Source organism: Capra hircus, chromosome 20 (assembly GCF_001704415.2).
Source record: "Capra hircus breed San Clemente chromosome 20, ASM170441v1, whole genome shotgun sequence".
Classification (NCBI taxonomy): Eukaryota; Metazoa; Chordata; class Mammalia; order Artiodactyla; family Bovidae; genus Capra; species Capra hircus.
Genome location: NC_030827.1, coordinates 4,185,388 through 4,208,779, shown reverse-complemented (window position 1 = coordinate 4,208,779; position 23,392 = coordinate 4,185,388). Strand labels below are relative to the sequence as shown.

At 48.9% G+C, this 23,392-nt stretch overlaps 1 protein-coding gene across 1 annotated transcript in view; it reads left to right on the top strand.

Annotated features, from left to right (window-relative positions):
* SH3PXD2B (SH3 and PX domains 2B) overlaps positions 1-23,392 on the top strand; it is a 122,441-nt gene that overhangs the window by 65,087 nt on the left and 33,962 nt on the right. Inside the window, exons 5-7 of the mRNA XM_018065558.1 lie at positions 5,309-5,400; positions 13,085-13,110; positions 20,951-21,085. Coding sequence (XP_017921047.1) covers positions 5,309-5,400; positions 13,085-13,110; positions 20,951-21,085 — 253 coding nt within the window. The remainder of the gene's footprint in view (positions 1-5,308; positions 5,401-13,084; positions 13,111-20,950; positions 21,086-23,392) is intronic.

Sequence of the window (23,392 nt, the reverse complement as noted above, 5' to 3'; positions counted from 1 at the left end):
CTTACCCCCAAAGTAAAAATTAAATCAGTGATGCAACAGCAACAAGAAATATTTTTAAATCTAGCCAGCTGCTGTTACCTACTGTTGGAGGAAGGCCTGCAAAGCCTGGTCATGTTCGTGGGAAGCAAGTTGGGAAGTACTTTCTTCTAGGAATTTTATAGTTTCAGTCTTATGTTTGAGTCTTTAGTCCACTTTGAGTTGGTTTTTGTGCATGGTATAAGATAAGGGCGCAGTTCCATTTTCTGTGCACATGGGTATCAGTTTCCCCAGTGCCATTTGTTTAAGAGATTGTCCTGTCCCTGTATGTATTTTTGGCGCCTTTGTTGAGGATCAGTTAACCACATGCACAGCTTTATTTCAGGACTCGTGGCAATGATCTCGTGGATATGACACCAAAAGTGCAGGCAACAGAAACAAAATAAAGAAGTGGGAATACATCAAACTAAAATACTTCTGCACTACAAAGTATGCAATCTATAGAGCAAAAAGGCAGGCTGCTGCTGCTAAGTCGCTTCAGCTGTGTCCGACTCTGTGCGACCCCTGAGACGGCAGCCCACCAGGCTCCCCCGTCCCTGGGATTCTCCAGGCAAGAACACTGGAGTGGGTTACCATTTCCTTCTCCAATGCGTGAAGGTGAAAAGTGAAAGTGAAGTTGCTCAGTCGTGTCTGCTACCAGATGGAAAATCACATATTTGCAAATCGCATATCTGATAAGGGGTTAATCCCCCCAATATGTAAAGAACTCATACATCTCAATAAACAAAAAGAGCTAATAGCCCAATTTTTAAATAGGCTAATGGCTTGAATTTCTCCAGAGAAGTTACACAAGTGACCGATAGGTATATGAAAAGTTGCTCGGTGACACTAATCATCAGGGAAATGCAAATCAAAACCACAATATAATATAACCTCACATCTGTCAGAATGGCTGGTATCAAAAACAACGGCAACAAGACAACATGCTGATGAGGATACAGGGAAATCGGAAGCCTCGCACACCGTGCTGGAGTGCAAAGTGCAGCCGCTATGGAAAACAGTATGGAGGGTCCTCAAAAAATTAAAAATAGAGCTATCGTGTAGTCAAGCAATCCTATTTCTGGGTATTTGTCAAAGGAATTGAAATCGGGATCTGAAAGTGGTATCAGCACACCCATGTTCAGTGCAGCACTGTTGACCATAGCCAAGATGTAGAAGCAACCTAAACGTGGCCTGTACTTACAATGGGATGCTATTCAGCACGCAAAGAAGAAATCCAGCAATTCACAGCAACAGGGGTAAACCTGAAGCCTGTTATCCTAAGTGGAATAAGCCAGTCACAGAAAGATCAAATACTGTATGGTTCCACTTACTTGAGACATTTAAAATAGTCAGATTTATAGAATCAAAGAGTGAAATGGTTGGGACTTCCCTGGCCCTCCAGTGGCTAAGACTCCAGCACTTCCAAGGCAGGGAGCACAGTTTCTATGAACCCTGGTTCGGGAACTAAGATCCTGAATGCTGCAGGGCGAGACCTAAAAAGAGAAGACGAGAAACACTAGTTTCCAGGGGCTGGTGGGGAGGGAAAAGTGAGGAGTTAGGAATCAATAGAGAAGGCAATGGCACCCCACTCCAGCACTCTTGCCTGGAAAATCCCATGGACAGAGGAGCCTGGTGGGCTGCAGTCCATAGGGTCACTAAGAGTCGGGCACGACTGAGCGACTTCCCTTTCACTTCTCACTTTCATGCGTTGGAGAAGGAAATGGCAACCCACTCCAACGTTCTTGCCTGGAGAATCCCAGGGACGGCGGAGCCTGGTGGGCTGCCCTCTGTGGGGTCGCACAGAGTCGGACACGGCTGAAGCGACTTAGCAGCAGCAGCATAAGGTTTCAGTCAAGCAAGATGAATCAGCTCTAGAAATCTGCTGTACGGCAGCCAACAGTACTGTGCTGTGCGCTTAAAATTTTGTTGAAGACAAACCCTCTCTCTCTAGCTGAGGCATTGTTACTGAACTGAATCACCTTGCTGACTCTAAAGTCACCCCTGGAAGCAAGCAGCACACTGTTGTTCTTGGTACAGTCCAGGGGGCCACAGGGTTAACCACTTGTTCAAGCAGCTCGTGTAGGATAAACACTTGCTCACTTGTTCTGTAGCACAAGTAACCCTCCAGGTAGGGAGTTACTTATTTCCATGTTACAGACGGGCAGACTGAAGCTCAGAGGTGCTAGAATGTGGCCAGCGCAGACCCAGGACCTGTCTGACATTACACAGACAAGCAGGACTTGCTCGCCTCACCTCTCCTGTGCCCTATGTCCAGTGGCCACATCTATCCATTCCACCGGGAACAGAACCAGAGTTTTCCTGGAACTGTGGTTCTCTGTCATTACTGACCAAACACGAGATGATTCTGGGGTATTTCAGAAGCAGAACTGTTGCTGTGCCCCGGGTCATGTTTGGAGCCGCCCTTTATGAGTGACTTGGGTTTATTTTATGCTTCGCGGGTTTGGCTGGGCTTTTGCCTCCTTAGGAATTGCTCAGAAACAGACAAGAATGTGGTCTTGTCTTCTGTGGGCCTCATTGTCCCTTCTTCACTGGTCCTTTGGGGTCTCTGCCCATTTTAGCAGACAGGCCCCCCTCCAGGCAGAGACTGTGGCCGCCTCCAGGCCTCATCCTCAGTTATGCAACAGACAATTTGGACCAGACATCAAGGCCCTCTCGGCACTGCCGAAGCACCTAGGGAAGGTACAGGAGGAAACCCTCTGTAGATTTGAGGTAGAGGAGCTGGAGTCAGCTCCTTTGGCCCCCACGTGGCCTAGTTAACCTCCCCAGAACCTCCATTTCCCCATCGCTAGAGTGGGCCAGCCTTCTCAGGATGATATGGCATGATGCAGACAGATGTATTTAAGGAGTCATCAAGTGCTGAGCCCACAGAAAGGGAATGTTGTGTTTGCAGTCTGGGGGGAGCCGCAAGATTTCTGCCCATGAGGCAGCCAGGACACACCACAGTCCAGCATAATAGGATCAGCTCCTTCATTATGTGGTTCCAGTTGCAAGAACTGCAGGATTTCAGAGGAAAGAGCGACCCACAGGGAGCCCCAGGACAGCATGAGAATAAATACTGTTCCAAACCAGATCCATTTGCTCCCTCTTGAGCTCTCTGCCTCTGGCCTGGATAAGGCTGGCCCCGGACAGTTGCTGCAGGGCAGAAGATAGTTACGCAAGGCTAGTAAAAAATATCAGTGAGTCACAGATACCAGGCCCTTCAAGTCAGCATCCTTTATCCTTGTATCCTTATCCATTGTAGAAAGTTGACAGTGACCAGGGAAGGCACACTGCTAAAACATGTCCACCCACTTCTCCACTTTAGGCTGGGTCAGGTCATACATCAGGAGAGGGGAGGTGACTTAAAGTCAGAGCCTGATTCAAAGGTCCTGTTGGATCAGCAACCACTTGAATCTGAAGGGGTGAATAAACAAAATGTGTCATATACATACAATGGAATACCATCTAGCCTTGAAAAGGAAGGAGATTCTGACGCACACTGCAGAGAATGTGGATGAACCTTGAGCTCGTGATGCTGAGTGAACCAGCCAGTCGTAAGAAGACACGTACTGTGTGATTGCCCTCATATGAATGAGGTGCCTGCAGCAGTCAGATGCATACACGCAGGTGAAACGGCGGCGCCCGGTCAGGAGGGAGTGGAGAGCTGTTATTTGATGGGCGCAGGGGTGCAGACTCCCAGGATGAGAAGAGGCCTGTGGATGGCTGGTGGTGATGGTCCCACCACAGCGTGACTGTTCTCAGTGCCACTGAGTGGCACGCGTGAAAATGATCAGGATGCTAATGACGTCATGTATATTTTACCACAACTAAAACTTCTTTAAAACCAGAAAGATAAATCACGTAGGGGCAAAATACCCCCTGAAAATGCTGTATAAGGCACCACATTGGAGACCCCCAGCCATCTCTCCATAGTCCACCATCGTCCAGTGGCAGGGTTAGAAAATCACTGTGGGTAGGGATGGCTTTTAGAGCCTTGTTTCACAGAAATTACAAGACAAATCTTTTTCACTCCAGACTCCACACTCAGCATGGTAAGAAGGCATATGAGAAACACCAGGGAATGAGGCCTCTGCGAGGAGAGCAGGGTCCTGCCTCACTCCATAGCACACCCGTGCTGTTTAAATTCTGGTATCTGCACTGGCCCTCTCCCTGCTGGGAATTTATAATAAAGTGTGTACATGAAACAGCTCTACTGCACTCAGATTTGCATCCTCAGAACCTGTGCCAGAGCGGGCTTAAGTAAATATTTGCTAAATTAAGTTGTTGATTCATTTTGGAGCCATGGAGTTTGTTTCAGATCCTTTCATGATGGGATGTACCCTGTAATTCTGTCCTGTTTGACCCAGAAATTAGTCAGTGCTGGGCATAAAGTAAATGTCTATTGAATCATTGAATAGCTGTTGGTAGATAAATCAGCATAAGAAATGCCTGGGTCCACTTTGTGTCCTTTCCCTGCCCACTCCCCACCCCCCCCACCCCCCCCACCCCACCCCCCACCACTGCCTCCTTATCTAGCTGGTTGGGACAGTTGAGGCTCCTTAAAATGATGAGCCACAGGGGCAGATGAACGTGGACATGAGCAGTGGGACGTCCCGGGTATTTCAACCTCTCTGACCTCTACCTAAATCATAAAATAGTCACTTCACTTGAACCCTTCAGATCCGTGAGTTAGGACATGTGGGCAGGTCATGTTGGAGACAACCTAATTGTCACCAGTCAGTAGGCAGCTAGTTGAGTAAAGCCCAAGATTTCTATCCAGCAGACACTGAGTGTCCCATAGAGATGGTGATGTAGAGGAATAATGACAGGGCATGAAATTCGCAATTTTTAAAAGCATTTTTATTGAAGTATAGTTGATTTACAATGTTGTGCCAGTGTCTGGTGTACAGCAAAGTGGTTTAGCTGTATGCATATATATATTCTTTTTCATATCCTGTTCCATTATGGTTTATTGCAAGATGTTGAATATAGTTCCCTGTGCTATATGGTAGGGGCTTGTGCACAATTTATTGTTTTGTCTAAATATGTACATATTCTTTGTCAAAGTATGCCTGTAATATCTGTGTGTATATATTCTGTGTGGGTGTGTTCCCTCCGCCAACCATGGAGCATCACGAGGAAACTTGCTAGAACTGCACATTCGGAGGCCCCACTCCAGACCTACTGAATCTGAAACTCTGGGGGGTGGGTGATTGCGATGGAGTCTTGACTTTCTGCATCCTGACCCCTCTTCCCTTCCGCTGAGCTCGCCTGCGTGTCTCTTCCCCAGGCCCTGATCCAGCTGCCGCCATATATCTCCCAGTGTGATGAGGTGCTACAGTTCTTTGAAACAAGACCGGAGGACCTGAATCCCCCCAAAGAGTAAGTTGGTTTGTGGATCTCCCTCGAGCGCGTTCTCAAAGCCCTCCTTCTTGCCGGACCAGCCAGCCCAGGAGCAATTACAGGAACGCTAAGTAAAAACGGAACTAGATTCTCTCATTGGAGCCCCTGCCAGGCCTTACCTCTTGTGGCCTCCTCAGTGACCACAGGCGGTGTAGGTGAGTTTTATAGGTGAAGGAAGCCAGCCCCATGCACCTCTGAATTCCCTAATGCCCTGCGCTCCCCATGGCACGTGAACGGGAGATGGTGAGCCCCGGAGGTGGGACCGTGTGCCCTGTCCTCGAAGGCGGATGTGCGCACGACCACCAGGGGTGTGAGTGAGGGAGACCCCGTGGAGTCCCCGTCGCTAGTGAGCGGCAGGACCAGGGTGTGATTGCATTCTCCTGCAGCAGACAGCCTGCTGCAGTGCGCATCACGCAGAGCCCAGCACCCCCTGCCCGACGGCCTTCTTAGGCCAGCAGTGGGTGGCACCCGCAGGAAATGCTGACTTACGCATGGTGCTTATTTTAAAAAGCCCTTTTCGGGGAAGGGGCCTCCTGCCTGTTTGCAGAAAGAAGGGATCTGTCTAATGGAGAAGTCACAGGAGAGGGAGTGGAGGACACAGACCACAGGTGCTGGGCTGTCCTGGGTCATAGGAGCAAGAGCTGGCAGGCTTGGGGATCCACTAGGACCCTGGCAGGAAGAGCTGAGAAGTGCCAGCCAGGCACAGTTCTGGGAGGAGTGCGAATGTTCCTCTTAGCTCTGAGCGTAACTCACTGCCCAGAGTAGCAGCAGTGACCCAGGCTTTCGTGGGTTCAGTATTAGGTGGGGCTCAAAAGATCCATGTTGCCTTCTGGAAGTGAATCTGGTGGAGACACAAAGCTTAGTTTTTCAATAGCCCTGTAAGGTGAAAGCAGCAAAGAGTTCTAGCAAGTAGAATCAAGCCATTTATACACACTCATAGAGTGACATGCAGAATCAAGTTGGAGGTCATCCAAAGTGAGCTGCTCACTCAGGACTAATGGTTTAACTATCCATAGGTGATAAACTTAACTTTCTGTAATAAATATCATTTCCTGTGACAAGCCCAGCATAAGTGAATATAGCTTCTCAGAGACAGCCTACAGAAGTGTGGGGGCTGATATTTCATAAGGGACCCCAGTAAATCTTTTGAACCAGAACATCACAAGGGAATGCCTTGCCAACCCGTGGATTTTTTTGAAAAGATGCAGAATAAGTATAAATCTGCTCTTGGGCCTGCAGCCTATCCTGGCTGATATTTCTGTTCCTGGTGTCTTTATCATTTGTGCCTGGTCAACATTCCCCAGCTTTCATGGACAGAACAAGACACGGTGAGATGTTCTCACGGGATCTTTGTCTGCAGTGCTCCCAGGCAGTCGAGTTAAACTGTCAGCTCAGGCTTGTGGCCCCTGGCTTCGAGTCTCATTTCTAGGGGAGGTGAATCCAAGGATGTGGAGCATGGCATGTTTGGTTCCTACTTCACTGTCTCACAGAACTGCCAGGTAGGAATTGTCATTCCATTTTACAGATGAGGAAGCTGAGGTTCACGGTAATAAAGGAGACTTGCCCAAGGTCACACAGTTTGGGAAAGGTGAGGTGACTCTTCCCCAGGTCTACCTGAGTCTAAATGTAAGCTCTGTGTATACCTTCCACAAAACGGACAGCCAGACTTAAGAGAAAGAGTCTGGTTTGCAATCAGGTACCTCCAGGTTCAAATCTCGCCTCTACCGCACATGGGCTGTGTAGCCTTGGGCCTTGATTTCCATCCCTATGAAATGGGAATAGCAACCTACTTTATGGTTATAGTGGCGATGGAGTGCCTACCGCAAGTAGAAATCCCAGGAACCTGCCAAGAGCTCAGAAAGTGGTGGCCCATGGTATTTTCTCCTCTCTGGGTGCCCAGCTGTAGCTGTTTATATCCCAGGGCTGTCCAGGATGCCCCTCGGTGGGCCCTCACCAGGAGGATTGCTGGGCCACTATTAAGCCGAGTGGTTCTGGGCAGGGTGCTCCTCACGCCTGCGCCCATCTCCTGTCTCATGGGGTGGATCTGATAGCACCTCCCTTGTAGCTATACTCAAAGAGTCCAATGACAAGTTGCAGAGAGAAGCGCTTGGCCAGCACTCCGCAAACCAGACTCAGTACCCATGGGAGGAAAGGCAAAACACCAGCCCCTGAGGGGCAGATCTGACCTGGGTGTGGCTTCCCTGGGCCACTGGATTCTGTGACATCCAGATTTTCTTCTGCCTCATCTCAGTATCCCAGATCTTAACTTCGAGGAGGATCACAGAGCATTTAGAGAACCCAATAAAAGCTTTCTTCCTTCTCTCAAAAAAAAAAACAAAAAAAAAAACAAACGCCTCAGTTTCTGGAGGTCCTCAGTTCTATCAGATCCCATTCAGGGGCCTGAAGTTAAGAACCGCCACCCAGGCGCCCCTTGTGAGTGTTAACACTCGCATGTCCTCGGCCTCCTGCCTGGCGAGGGTGGTGTTTGTGTCCTCAGCCTCTGAGCGGGCCTCACCCCAGCTTATCTGCAGAGATGGGCGAGGGCCAGGCCTGGGGCAGCCTGCTGTGCTGGAGAAGAGTCTGGCCACTTCTGTGCAGGAAGGAAGGACGCTGTGGCACGCGGGGTGGGAGCCAGCCCTCTAGAGGGCCCGGGGTGTCAGGGAGGCTGGTGCCATAGCATGACCTTCCCCACTTACTGGCTGGCTCGGGCTGGCAGAAGGAACACAGGACTGGGAGGTCTAAACCCAGTGCTGTTCCCAGTTAGGAGTGCCAGCGTTGTTCATCCATTCAGGAAATAGGTATCGAGGGCCTGCCCACTGCCAGGCCCAAGGGCTGGGCACGGGGGCCATGGAGATGACATGGCAGATGCAGTCTGTGCCCACAGCGTGCTCCTGGTCTGCTGGCCAGGCGGCCAGCTGTTCCCCCGGGCAGAGCGACCCCCTCCCCTCCCCTCCCGCCCCACTGACTTCATCTGTGAAACGAGACCGCGTCACCTGCCCCACCCACACTATGGGGTTACTGGGAGACTGAACAGAAATAACAATGGGGAGGTTAGGACATGATCAGCACTGGTTTTCTGGAGTTTGGGGGCTGAAATCATGATGGTGCTCCCTGAGTATTACGTTAGAAAATTCCAAACATAGATTTTCTCCAGTTTCCTGGAATTAGAGTTTTGTTCTTATACTTTTCAGGTGAATCCGTTTCCTCACTTCTTAGGTGGGAATAATCGTACTGTCATTATTGACAAAGAAATTGGTTCCAGGGCCCTCCACAGAAACCAAAATCCACGGATGCTCAAGTCCCTTATATAAAATGGTGCAGTGTTTGCATGAAACCTACACACATCCTCTCATACACATTAAATCATCTCCAGATTACTTATAATACCTGATGCAATATAAATGCTCTGTAAATAGTTGCCAGGCACACAGCAAATATAAGTTTTGCTTTGGGGAACTTTCTGGAAATTTTTTTCCAAACATTTTCAATCCAAGGTTGGTTGAATCCGTGGATGTGGGACCCACGGTCACTGTGAGGTTTGGCTGTATGTGTGAAGGGCTTAGCATAGTGCCTGGCACATAGTAGATACACAGTTTTCACATCTCCTTGGCTGTCAGGGCCAAGATGCTTGGGTTCTGTGGTCTTTTATGAGATGCTAAGAAAGAAGCTAGTTGGTCTGTTTGGTTGTAGTACGTCCCTGGAAGGAGTGGGTACTGTGCGAAGATGCTTGTTCTCCTATGGGAGGACCAGAGTCTTTCCTTGCAGGCCTTCCAGATGGCTCTCCCATCCCCCACATCTCTGGGCAAAACCCAGCAGAGACAGGGTCAACCCATTCAAGTGTGTTAATTTCCTAAATGTTTCCCACAAATGCCACCCACACTGAAAGCCTGGAAAACAATCCCAGTTCTTGCCTTGGGAGCCTTACAGGCTGGTGGGCATTTTTTGAGCTAGAAAAGAGGCAAGCTGGTTGGCATTAAAGTTCAAGAGTAACATTAAGCTCTTGACTCGTGGTTGGAAGGGGAGAATCTCTTTGCTCGGTTTTTCTGTTGATTTTACTGTTGTATACAGTAAGGAATATTTTGTTGTTTATATAGTAAGGAATTAGCTTTGCTGTATTTGTTGTAAATATTTGTCCCTTTTATCGTGCATTTTGTTTCTGGATTTTATGATGTGCATAAATTTTATATTTTTGTGAAGTCAAATCTGGTGCCCAGTTCTTTTAGTTGTGACTTCTTTCACTTTCTTTCGGTCTAAGAAGGGCAGTTACCATTCAGACACAAGATAGTTCCCTTAAATTTTTTCTAGTTGATTTATGGTTTGGGGTTTCTTTTAATATTTACTCATTAAATCGATTAGAATTCGTTTCAACTGACGGTATGTGCTGAGAATCTCAAGTTTTTTTCTACAGTTATAACCTTTTGAGTGCTAGAAGAAATCTTACTGCTCCATTTATTATAAAAAATAAAAAAGACCACAACCTATAGTGTTTAATGATCATTTCCCTTTCTTCCCTCAGGAATAATACAAGAGAAAAATAGCACCTGCCCTCAGGAGATATCTATACTTGTGGGAAAGGCTATGTGAGTGTGTGAATACATGTGTGCGTGTACGCACACAAACACACCCGCAAATGAGAACATCCACTAAAAATATAAAACAGCCTAGACTGTACCCCCCAAAAGCACAAAGGAACAGCACCCTGCGGAGTGCATCTATCTGGTTCCCAGAGGTTTCCTGGAAGGAAAGGGAAGTTTCCTATCTATCCATTCCCTGCTTTGTGACCTTGGATAAGTGACTTGACGTCTCTGAGTTTCTCTTTCCTCATCAGTAAAGTGGGCGTAGCTAACCTTGCTCACATCTTGGTGAAGCAATATCCTTCTCATAAAGGGTGATAATGGTGTCAGGCATACGACAGATACTTTCCTAGTGACGCCTTCCTGTCCTTAAGCCAGACTTTGAAGAGGAAGGAAGGGGGGAAAGAAGGAAGGAAGTCAGTTGCTGAGAGCCCAAGGGGTGGCTCTGGGGCCACAGCAGACAGCGTCACCTAGCTGCTGTTGTTTAGGGAGTAATGCATTGCGGGGGCAGCCGCTCAGTGGCGTTAGTCCCTTGACCAAGTCTCTGATGCTCAGCCCTGAGTAAGGGCTTGCAGTGGAGATTGGGAGATGTGCCCAGCATTTCTAAGCAAAGACATCATGGGTTCCAAATGGTGCTTTTAGAGGGACGGTTTTGCTGCCATACCTGGGAAAACTTGGGATCACCGTAAGCAAGTCACACAGAGGAAACAGCATGCTTGTTTGAGCCCACACCAGCTGCTGCTTGACCCTGAGAGCCCCCTGCCACCCCTCACTCCCCACTCCAGCTGGGCCAGTAGCGGCGGGGACACGGCAGGGCGGGAGCCGGGATTTCAGGTGTCCTGGACCACAGCCCAGGTCACAGCCTGGACGGCCGTGTGGGCACAGGGCACTCTGCTTAGAAGCAGACTTAAGAGGCCTTTGCTGGTGTGTCCTGAACCTGGCCGTTTAAGGACAGCTACTCCCGCAGGACTGTCCAGGGTTTAGTCGGAGAATGAGCTCCAGCCAGGCCTGCCGGGTTCCAGTCCTGGGAGAAGCGCGTCACCTCTGTGGGCCTCCGTGTCTCCACCTGCGGAGTGGAGTGATGGGAGGGTCCGGGGGGTCAGTCCAGGTACAGCGCTCCAACCAGGACCCTGTCCGCAGTGGATGGCAGGGACTGTGAGCGGGGAGATTGCCCTGTCACCTCAGTGACACTGGGCCTCGCTGGACAATGCCTGGCCAGAGGACATCACTCCTGACCGGCCCAGCCCTGCTGCTGCTTCCAGACATGCAGAAGGGAAGCCCCGGGCTCCAGAGCTTAGCTCCCTGCTCCCCAATTTTTAGATTACACCAAAACATTATTAAAAACCCAGACTTTAAAATCAGACACTTGAATAGACATTTCTTCAGAAAAGATACAGAAATGGCCAGTGAACATATGAAAAAATGCTCAGCATCCTTAGCCATCAGAAAATCCAAGTCCCAACCACAGGGAGATACCACTTCATGCCCACTAGTGTGGCTGGACTCAGAAAGGCAAGACAGTAACAAGTGGTGTTGAGGACGTGGAGCCATTGAAACCTCCTTACGTTGCTGCTGAGAATGTAAATGGTGTAACCGCTGTGGGAGACAGCCTGACAATTCCTCAAAAATTAAACCTTGAGTTACTGTTTCATCAGCAATTCCATCTCTATGTATATAACCAAGAGAAATAAAAATGTGTACATGAAAACTTGTGTACACAGTTCATAAAGCATTATTCATAATAGCCAAAAAGTGGAAACCACCCAAATGCCCATGAACAGATAGAGTGTGATTTATCCACACAATGGTATCCCATTGAATAATATCTTATTCAGCCATAAAATGGAATGAAACACTGATGTGAGCTACCACATGGATGACCCTTGAAAACATCATGTTACGTGAAAGAAACCAGTCACAGGCCACCTATTGTATGATTACATTCATAGTGCAAGTCCAGAATAGACAAAGCCTTAGAAACAGCGAGCATGTTAATAGTTGTCAAGGGCTGGAAGGAGTGGCAATGGAGAGAAGCTGCTAAGGGGTTCGGGGTTTCTTTTTGGATGAAAATTTCCTGGAATTTGATGGTGGCAGTGGTTGCACAACTTTGTGAATATACTAAGAAAAAAACAGTGAATTCTCTACTTTAAAAGAATGAAATTTATGACAAGTGAATTGCATCTCAGTCCTTAAAAATTCAGATAGACTTGGATTCAGATCCTGGCTATGCTGCTTGCAAGCTGTGTGACCTTGTGCAAGCTACTTAGCTCTCTCTGTGTGTCACTGTCCTCAACCGTAAAATGGGCGATAAGAGAGTACTTATTTCTGAGGGTTATTATGAGTATTAAGTGAGTGAACTCAAAATACCTAGCAGGATCCTGGCACAAGTTAACAGCATTTATCAGGAATTTAGTAGTAAGTTTTAGCTAATATTGCTGTTGCCACAATATCTGTCTCAACCCAACCATCTCATCTTACTTTCTGTAAAACTGGACAGCTCTTTACTAATGGGATAATTTACTTAAAAGTATGTTGTAAACCCTCATTTGTAACATTGTGTTCATAATGCAATTGTGTGTATAAACTCTGACGTGGTTAACAAGTGTAAAAAGTGATTACTCATTCTGTATGGGTTCCAGCCCATAATAGTATCCTCCCTCCATGAGGGAGGTGTGCAATGTATTCCACTCACCACCGAGAGTTTCCTGCTCCAATTGTTCAGCTCAGGGCACTGCTCAGGGTAGGAGAGGCCTCTCCCTCACCTGATGAGGTGGCCTCAGGGCCCGTGTAGCGTGGGGGCCTACCTCCTGTTTTCAGATTGCATACCCACCCCTGCCTATCGACTCCCTGGAGCCCCCTCCTCTACAAACAGAGTGGAGATGCTGTCCCCAGGGCACCAGAGCAAAAGGAGAAAATTAAAAGGAATTCCTTCTTTTAAGGAGGTCTGGGTCCCTGGGGCTGTCTTGGATCTTACATTCGGAGATGTCGTGGGAGGAAAAAAATCTCCTTTTCTTAATGGAATAACTCGTAGCAATACACAAAAGATACTGACTCATTGCTCTTCCCCACCCCCATTCTTTCCTATACAGGGAACATGTTGGGAAAAAGAAATCTGGTAAGAATATTTTCCATTTCTCCTATTGATTTGATGTTTAGTATACCCCTACTGAGCGATGTCCCAGGCCCTGGGCACCACATGGGGGATACAGCGATGGGATGGATGGATGGATGGATGGATGGATGGATAATGAGGAGCAGTTGGGGCTGAGGGAACAGCGTGCAAGCTCAGAAATGCGAGTGTGCAGTAGATTTGGGCCTGATCCATTCGCCAGCCTCCGTGCCAGGCCTGTCTGTGCGCTCCCTTCGATCAGCCGCTGATCTGGACAGTGATGACTGCTCTCGCAGGCAGCTCCCGTACTCACTTCCACATAGTCAGTTCTCTGCCTTCCTAACGCACTTTCATTCCCTGGACAGCATGACTCTTTCATCAAGAGCAACTGTGGAAAAAAAAGAAGGTGAGATTTTGAGTGTGTGCAGAGGGAAGATTGAGTTCTCACAGACCTGGGGTTGATAAGCTTAGATTCACAGTCGCCCAGCTTTGTCCTCTTGCAGCCCAAGAACATCCTGCATGTCTGCAAAGGCCCGAGCCTGTGCCACATCTGGAGGCAACATGGCCTTCAGAGCTTCCCAGAGTTCTAAATTCTTTTCTTTATCTGGAACTCCAAGAGGTTTAAGGGGGTTGATAAGGAAGAGGGGAGAGAAGGCCAAGCAGAGATCCCCGAAGTGAAAAAGGATGCCTTCTTTATCATGGGCCTCAGTGTCCTCATCTGTAAAATGGGGATAAGGATAGTATTCTACCTTGTAGGATTATTATAGGATTTATTAATATAATAATATCTGAAGCACTTAGAACAGTGTGTGGCATGCTCTAAGGATATATGTGCTCTTTTTATGCTACTATTATTCATTCAGCACACAAAGGTGTTCTCATCCAGCATCAGTAATAATGCCAAATTCAGCATCTTTTATCCCTTTACTTCCCCCTGGGTACCAGGCCTGTGGTCAGCTTTACAGGCCCCAAGGCTATTCTTGCAGGGAAGAGTAGAAAAGAACTGCACCTCTTTGCCTTAAGATATGGGGTCATGCATGAACTCCAGCCTTTTCCCAATCAGTCTGTTTATAGCTCTCCTTTCTAGCTTAATAGGTACTGGCCGGAGCCATGACATCCTGCTAAAGCTACAAATAGCCCTTGAACCCTGAGGATAATGATAGGTTTCTTAGAAAAGAGCAGAGAGGAGAAGAGAAGCAGACAGTCTTAGGCTGGTCATAGAGTTTCTGGCTTTGCGTGTGCAGAGACTTTCTTGGAGTGGACGGGTGGGAGGGACGGGGAAACAGACAGCTCTGGTTGGTGAAAACAAAGGTATTCAGTCAGAGCAGGCTTAATGAGGGGACCGGTCTGGAGAAGAAGGAAGGAGCTCTGTAATTTGTGGTGACCACTGTTACATCATTCACCTGCAATGATGGGGGACGGATTTATCTATAGTTCAACTGGGTGGAAAATAGCGTCTTTCTTCATTCAGACTAAGAACCCTTGGTGGGATTAGCCTTATTTTTTTATCTGACCTTTGAACACTTCCTTTAAGTTAGAACAAGCCTCCCTGATTAAATTCAAAAAGGATTTAATGTTGACAGCCCAAGCCCTGCAGTTTCTATGCCAGAATTGTGAATTGAAGAAGGCTTATCTCTCCAGAATATGCCTGTTGTGGCTGGCTAGCTGGCTGGCTCCTGCAGACTTTGGCTAATGTGGTCTCAAATTCTGCTCATCCTGCAGGAAAAAAAATCCTCCTACCAAAATTTAACAGAGCATGTGATTATTTAAGGACCATCTCTTTCTGATTTTTCTACCCTTTACTTACCGAAGTAGCCTCTTGTCTGGGGGCTCTTTCAGCAAGACAGACAGTATAGTGAATTTCTAGAAGTAAAGTCTTACTTTACCATTACTCATCAGTTAAACATTCTAAAGCTACCATCACGAAGAAAAAAAAAAAAGCCAAACAGAAAGCTTTTGTGGTAGGTGAGAGCTGTTACCTCTTGAGGATATTTTATAGTATGATACTTCCCTAATGATGAAATTGCCCTTCCACTGTCAAGGCTCCTCCTTTCTCCTGACCATTCCCTTCTCTCTTGTTCCCTGCTGGACCACAAGAGTGACATTCCTTATCCTAGAACTTAGTTCTGTCTGTATCAGCTTCTAAGTACTGTGATTACTATGCATTATAAAGCCTGGTTGCAAGATCATAGCCCTCTAGTAGGTGTCTCCACCTAACACTTAAATGGCCTGTGGCCTAGTTTGAGACTCCTTGTAGATCAAACGAATGATGTTTTTGATAAGTTGAGTCCTCTGGGTAAAATGAAGTAACCTGCCCGGAAGAACTGATGCTGAAAAAGCAGCTCCAATTCTGAGCCGCTTAGTGGCGGGAAACTACAGTCTAAAGCTACTGTTAGAGAAGAGTAGGAAGGGGATGTAAGTAAGGCTCAGACCTGGCCCCTGAGCAAGTCTTGGAAGGAGTGCTGAGCCCTGAGCCAGCACCTGGCCTGCTCAGGCCAGCGCCGAGTCCCCCGCCCTGCCCCCTGCCCTCCTCATTTCCTGACTTCATGGCCTGTTCACCGTGAGTCCCATCACTCCCCAGTCCCGTCACTGCTCATGGTTATCCCAGACTGGTTGGCAGCTTGGTGAGGGGAGTTGGCGCAGAAGTGAGTAGATCAGTCCATTGACCAGAGTCCTGACAATTGTATGTGGTACCACTGGGCACCATCAGTTGTTAAAAGCAGGTGGCAACTGCTGAACGTTCTGAATAGAGTAACCTGACTTACCCGGACCCTGGCTTGACCAGAGCCTCCGTCCCTACCTACAGACAAGAAGGAGTAGTCTTTGGCTGCTTGTGAGGTGGACAGGTGCCTGCCAATGGACTCAGCACGGTGTGTTCTCAGGAAGAGGCCCGAGCTGTGTAGAGCGGGAAGGGTTTCTAGATGTCTCCGTTGATCCTTTGTCCATTCACACTACAGTGTTCACTGAGCCTCCGTGCTGCGTGAGTAAGACCAACATGGTCATTTGTTCATTGTCTATTAAGCACCTACTGTGTGCCTGATAGTGTTCTAGGCCCCCAGGAATGCAAAGGCCAGCATCACGTGGGCAATAAGCTCACAGTCTGGTAGAAAAGACAGATGTGTAAGCAAAATAAAACAGTGTAAATGCTGTGTGAGAAGGCATTTGAGTGTCTCCCTGAGGTCAGAAGTCATTTAAAGCTGTTTTAAAATATTCGTTCTTCTGTTAAAATATTTATTAAGCCTTTGCGGATGCCATTCATGTTCTGGGGTCAAGGGTTGGTAGACGTTTTTTCTCTAAATGGCCAGATAGTAAATATTTTAGGCGTTGCAAGCTGCATACAGACTCTTAATTTTTTTGTTTCCTCTTCTTATTCTCCCTCTTATTCTTTACAAGGTTTTAAAACCGTAAAAGTGCATTCTTTGCTCCCTTTGCACAAAAATGGGCCGTGGGCCTCTGAGCCTTTAGGGAGTGTGAGTACAGCAGATAACAAGAAACTGAGTCGCCGCCCTGATGGGAGCTTATGTTCTAGAGCAGAAAAACAGACAAGGAGACAAGGAAATATATAGAAGCCATGACGGTTTTAAAAAAGCATGATGGCACGAAATAAAACGGAGTGAAGTAAGTGCAGGATGGTCAGGGGGCATCGCTGATGAGATGCCACTTGAGCAGGAGCCTGCAGGAAGGGAGGGAGGAAGCCCTGCAGATATCCAGAGGAAACTTGTCCCTGGCAAGGGAACAGTAAACGCACAGTGCCCTGAGGTGGACATTGCTTTGTGTTACCAAACAGTAGCAAGGAGGCCTGAGCATAGTAACTAAAAATAATTGTGCCTTTAAATTTTAATTGTGTTTCTCAGTTCACGTTCCATAGATAGTCCAGGAGTAATAGTGTATTTGACAATAGGAGTGACCCAGACTCCTGTCTTGCTGCTCTGCCACACGTGGCCAGCATTTTCTGAGGTCATCTCATGGCCCAAGGTGGCTGCTGCAGCACCAGCCATCACGTGCACATTTTAGCCAGCAGTAACAAGTAAAGGGTGAAATAGAGTAAGCCCCTCCTGTAATGATCCTTACCAAGCAGTTACATAAAACACTACTACTTACATCCTACTGGGCTGACAGTTAGTCATGTGACCACTCCCAGTGTGAAGAAGTCTCATTCCAAGTAGCCCTGTGCCAAGCTAAAACTCAGGCAAGTCTGTTTACTGCAGAAGAAAGAATGGGGGAGAAGTAGCCATCTGTGCCACCTTGGAGAGAGTGGAGAAGTAACTGTCAGCACAGACCAGGGAGGGCTTGTAGGCCAGTGGGACTTTTCCTGAGTGAAGTCAAGCCCATTGCCGGGCCTTGAATTTCTAACTGTGATCCACTTTTTTTTAAGTGTGATTCTTTTAGCTGCTGTGTCCAGAATAAACTGTAGGGGTCAAGGTTGGCAGCAGGAGGCCAGTTAGGAGGCTAAGAATAGGTGGTTCCTGTTTGCGGAGGAGAAGAGGAGACATCCCAGGCAGAGAAAACAGCTATGCAAAGGCGCCTGCATTTTCCAGTTTTACAAGTGAGCCAGCAATGAGGTGGCCAGAGTGTCAGCAGAGAGACCAGTGCTGGTCATGGAGGACCTGAGGGCGCAAGGGAGCCACAGCAGGTGCTGAGCAGAGGGTGGCAGTGCTGAGGGAGCCCTCTGCCTGCAGTGTGGAGGACACGGAGGGGCGGGATGGAGAGCAATCACAGGGTGCCCCACCTCTGCACCCCGGCCCCAAGAAGGCTTTCTCAGGCCCCGGTGCAGAGGATGTGGCTTCATGAGGATGTGGCTGAAGCGAGGTGATAGAGTGCTGGCGAGAAGGTTCTCCCACATCAGGCCTGTGGCTCTGGGAGGGTGAGTCCTGACGGCCGCCTCTAGGGGCAACAGAGAACCACCCCCCACACACACATACACACTTGCGCGCAGACACCTCCTGCCCCCTCTAGCCTGCCCAGAAGACCGGGGCTGTCTCTGAGCACTAACCCGAGCAGCAGTCTCCACGTGCAGCCTGACTCACATGGGCGCTTCTCTTGTGTCCCTCTAGTTCTCTGTCTCCAGGGGAGACCCAGGGAAACGTAGTTACATGAACCCAGCCCCAAAGGGGTTAAAACAGACGAGTAGCCGCATTCCTGGGGCTGCAAACCCCGGGGCAGGCTGGATTCTGGGGTAAACGCGGTAGACCCATGGTTTCTATCTGTTGCATTCACTAGGGAATGTATCTCCTGCCCACGATGACCTGAGCCAAGAGCCTCCAGCAAGCCAGCGTCTGCCTTACTCCTTCACAGGAGAGTACCTCCTAGGAGCACAGTGCCGGGGGGTTAAGGAGCCGGTCAGGAGGTCACTGTGCGGAAGGGAAGCAGGGGGTGCCAGGCACCAGCCTGCTCTGCGGCCGCTGAAAGGTGTTAGCGCTCAAGTGGCCAGGCTGGTTTGGGCCGTCTGTCTTGCTTGAGGCTGGGAGGAAGTCAGCTCTGCAGACTGACCTAGGTGAGAGGCAACAGAGGAGGAGAGGGCTGGCAGTAGTGAAGACCACCCTGAAGCTGCAAAGAAATAAGACTTGGGGGCAGTCGGGGGGAACCCACAGGGGAGGAGAGCAAGACCTCAGACACCCTTCCTACCATCTTTTCTTGCCTCACCTGCTGCCCCCACATGGACCTGCGTCAGATTTGGCCTTGTCACCAGCTAGCTGCAGGATCTGAGGCAAGTCACCTGATATCTGAGCCTCTGTCTCCTTGTCCATGAAAGGAGAGTGGTAATACCCACCTTCCAGGGCGGTTGTGTCAAGGTGGTTTATGAACAGTGTAAGCCTGTGGTAAGCATTCACATGGGGCCACTTCCCTCCCAATCTTCTGAACCTTCATTCCACATCTGCCATCTCTGTTTTCCCCCTCTTTTTCTGTTCTCATGCTTTCTCCACCCAGGGTATGTGTAGCAAGGTTACCCTGGGGCCCTGCCATTTTGCTTTGTGACCCTCAGCCTGGGAGGGTGAATGGCCAGAGCGTGGTCACAGAGCCAAAATGCAGTGACCCTTCACCCGGCTACCATGCCCTGCTCTGATTTTCCGCCTCAGAAACGCAGAAAGCATGGTTCTAACAAAGGGCTCTTGTGTTGCTTCTGGATGCCAGAGGCTGGGGTGCAGTGGCCTGCTGGTAAATACTTCACAACCAGACCTCTGATGGAAAGCTCTGCTTTGTAGCATTTGCCAGTTTCCATGGTGTAAATACTCCCACTATGGCCAGTTTCAGTAAGGCACCACCCAGCAGAGTTGGGAAGAGATGTACAATCTCAGCTCCGTATGGGTGTATTTGGACACAGAATATAAACGGCTACTTTAGCAGTTTATGGAAACAATATAAGGGGAAATACTTCGAATCAGGACTTTCAGAAAACCAGGCCTGGTGGTGACAAGAGCCAGCCTGCCCTCCCGCCACATTCAGCTTGCTGCTCTGAAAGTGCTGCCCCCTCTGTCTGGAGTGTCTGATGTCCCTTTACATTGCCCATATCCTGTGATAGCTTTTCATTGATTTATTGGATATGTCTTAGTACTTAAGCAGGGCTGCACAGCGCTGCATCCTGTGGGAACAGACTCCTCCAGGTCGCCTCTCCCCCACTGCCCCTGCCCTCGTTCAAAGCCACCATCCTGTCTTGTCTGCAAATCTACAGCCTCCATCTGGTCTGCTGCTTTTTTGCTTGCTAGGCTCTAATCCAGTCTCCATGTGGCAGCCAGAATTGTCTTTGGACAGATGTAAATCTTGTCATTCCCTTCTTAAAGCCCTTCAATGGCTTTCTCCTTTAGGGTTTAAAAAAATCCAGACTCCTTGCCTTGGTCCAGCAGACCCTCCCTGCTCTGGCCCGTGCCTGCCAAAGTGATCTCAGACAGGACTGCCCTCTCCTTGCTCCTGGACTTCAGCCACCCCATTCCAGTTCCTAGAAGGCTCCCGGCCTGTCCTGTCCGACAGTCTGCCTGCGTTGCTCTGTCCCCATTTCTTTCTGCCTTCTTGTCTCGGAGGTCTTTGCTTTCTGTCACCTCCCAGAGGGGTCCGCTGACCACTCCACTTAATGCAGCCTCCTTTTCCTGCTCAGTCTTTGTCTGCCATCTTGGTTGCTTCCAGCAATGCAGCAATCAAAAACTTGTTGTTTTTCAGTTGCTAAGTCATGTCCAACTCTTTGTGGCCCCATGAACTGCAGCACGCCAGGCTTCCCTGTCCTTCGCTGTCTCCTGGAGTTTGCTCAAATTCATGTCCATTGAGTTGGTGATGCTGTGTAACCATCTCATCCTCTGCTACCTCCTTCTCCTTTTGCCTTCACTCTTTCCTAGCATTAGAGTCTTTTCCAATGAGTTGGCTCTCTGCATCAAGTGGACAAGTATCAGCTTCACTATCAGCCCTTTCAGTGAATGTTCAGGGTCGATTTCCTTTTGGATGGATGGATGGCAACAGATGGATGTTTGGCTGGATGGATGCTTCGTTGAGTGGGTGTGATGGATGAATAATGGCAGATCGATAGACGGATAAATAGATGTGAATGAAGGAACTTTCCCACTAGGCTGTCATCCTCTTTGGGGCAAGTACCATATCTTAATCACCTCTGATCCCTCGGTGCCTGCGCAAGGACAGACACTTGGTAAATTGCAGTGGTTGAGTGAGCAAACGAGTGAAAGGATAAATGGATGAGGTGACCACTGAGACCAGTCCTGCCACAGCTTCTGTCTCTAATTGGAATGTCCTCATGACCTGCCTGCTGGCTATTCCCGGCTCCTGCCTCATGACCCACCTGCCCGCTATTCCTGGCTCCTGTCCCTTCACACACGGCTTGCGTGATGACAATTTGTACCCCCAGGGGGCGACCTGACCTCAGTGGACCCCATGGTCTTGGAGCAGTACGTGGTGGTGGCGGACTACCAGAAGCAGGAGAGCTCAGAGATCAGCCTCAGCGTGGGGCAAGTGGTGGACATCATTGAGAAGAACGAGTCAGGTAGGGGCCAGGACTCCCTCCCCGCCACCCCGCGCTGTCAGCAAGCCCCTGGGATAGGGAACACTGGGGAGGGCAGAAACGGCAACAGCCAGTCCAGGCCGGTCAGTCTCCACAGACCCAGTTGATGACTCTAGAAATCTGACCCTGTTTGATCCCAGTGCTTGAGTACCCCACTTGGTCACAGCTCACCAGCATCCTTTGGGTCACATGTTATCGACTGTCCTGAGGTTCCCATCTGATGGACATTCCTTCTGGTTTCAAAGCACCTGGAGACAGAGCCCCCCATTGCAGCAGAAATTTGCTCTGTTGACTTGCCTTTGGCTGTGATGGGAGTCCTCATGAAGGTTCTGTCCGCTGTGGGCTCTGGCAGGATGGACACCCTGTTCAGCCCTCTTGCTGTCACAGGAGCCGCTGTTCATATACCATCAGACCTCAGAGATGTTGCAGGTTCAGTTACAGACCACTGCCATAAAGCAAATCACCTGAATTTTTTTGGTTTCTCAGTGTAAATAAAAGCCCACAATACCGTGGGCTTCCCTGGTAGCTCAACTGGTAATGAATCCACCTGCAATGCAGGAGACCCTGGTTGGATTCCTGGGTTGGGAAGTTCCCCTGGAGAAGGGAAAGGCTGCCCACTCCAGTATTCTTGGGCTTCCCTGGTGGCTAAGATGGTAAAGAATCTGCCTGCAATGTGGGAGACCTGGGTTTGATCCCTAGGTTGGAAAGATCCCCTGGAGGAGGGCATGGCAACTCACTCCAGTATTCTTGCCTAGAGAATCCCCATGGACAGTCCATGAGGTCGCAAAGAGTCGGACATGACTGGGCGACTCAGCGCAGCAGCACAGCATACAGTACTGTACTCTGTTAAGTGTGCAATGGCTCTGTGTCAAAAGACAACGTGCGTACCTGAATTTAAAAAATACTCACTTGCTAAGAATACTCACTTGCTAAGAATACTCCCTTGCTGACCATCATCTAAGCCTCCAGCGACTCACAATGTTTTTGAAGTGCTAACATCAAAGATCACCAATCACAGGGTGGTCCAGTGGCTAAGATTCAAAAGTTTGAAATATTGGGAGAATTACCAAAATGTGACAGAGACAGAAAGTGAGCAAATGCTGTAAGAAAAATGACGCTGATAGACTTGCTTGATGCAGGGTTGCCACAAACCTCCAATTAAAAAAAAAATAAAAAACAAAAAACATTATCTGTGAAATGCAATTAAGAGAAGCACCATGAAACATTTGTCTGGATACTGGCCGGGACAGAGTGTGATGAGATGCTGAGGCACTTAGCCTGGGTTCCTACCTGAACTCTGCACTTCACAGCCATGCAGGTCGCTTCATCAAAAAGGGTGCTCCAAGGATTAAATGAGGCAATACATAGAGTGCCCAAGCCTGTGTTTGGCAGACAGCAAGTGCTCAAAAACATGAATTTCCTTCCCTTTTGTCTTCTTTAGCCAGAATAGGGCATCGGCACCATTGAAGACAGAGAGCAAGGAGCAGGGCATAAATGGACCCTCTCCAGGAAAAAGAGACATAAACCCACTGACTTTGTTGTGGCTAAAATGTGACGTTGGCTAGCTGTGTTAGTGGGTCAATCTCTGATATCCCAGTGACTAGCTGCCGCTGCTGCTGCTAAGTCACTTCAGTCGTGTCCAACTCTGTGCGACCCCATAGACGGCAGCCCACCAGGCTCCCCTGTCCCTGGGATTCTCCAGGCAAGAACGCTGGAGTGGGTTGCCATTTCCTTCTCCAGTGCATGAAAGTGAAGTTGCTCAGCGTGTCCGACTCTTCACAACCCCATGGACTGCAGCCTACCAGGCTCCTCCGTCCATGGGATTTTCCAGGCAAGAGTACTGGAGTGGGTTGCCATTGCCTTCTCTGCAGTGACTAGCTAAGGTCCAACAAATAGGGGAAAAACATTTCCAGCAGTCTCTGGAGCGTGTTCCCTTTAGTCAGGAGATGAGCATCTAGCCAACCAAAATCCCTTGATTACTCAATACAGCAGTTGTTATTCCTGCTTCACAGCTGAAGACACTAAGACTCCAAGTGACTCGGTCACTCACCCAGAATCTCGTGACAGGTTGCCGAGCTGGAACTCCTAACCAGTTCCAGCTGGCCCCGGGGCCATGTGACGTTCTAATTCCTGGAAATGAGTATAGTCAGCTCGTGGGTGTGACTGGGATGCTCCATGGAGACTGAGGGAGGGAGCACCCACCCCCCTTCCCCCGCTTTGCTTCGGCCCCTTGAGTGATGTTAGGAAGAACATGTTGCTGGGAGGAGAGGAGGAGCAGGGATGGGGTGG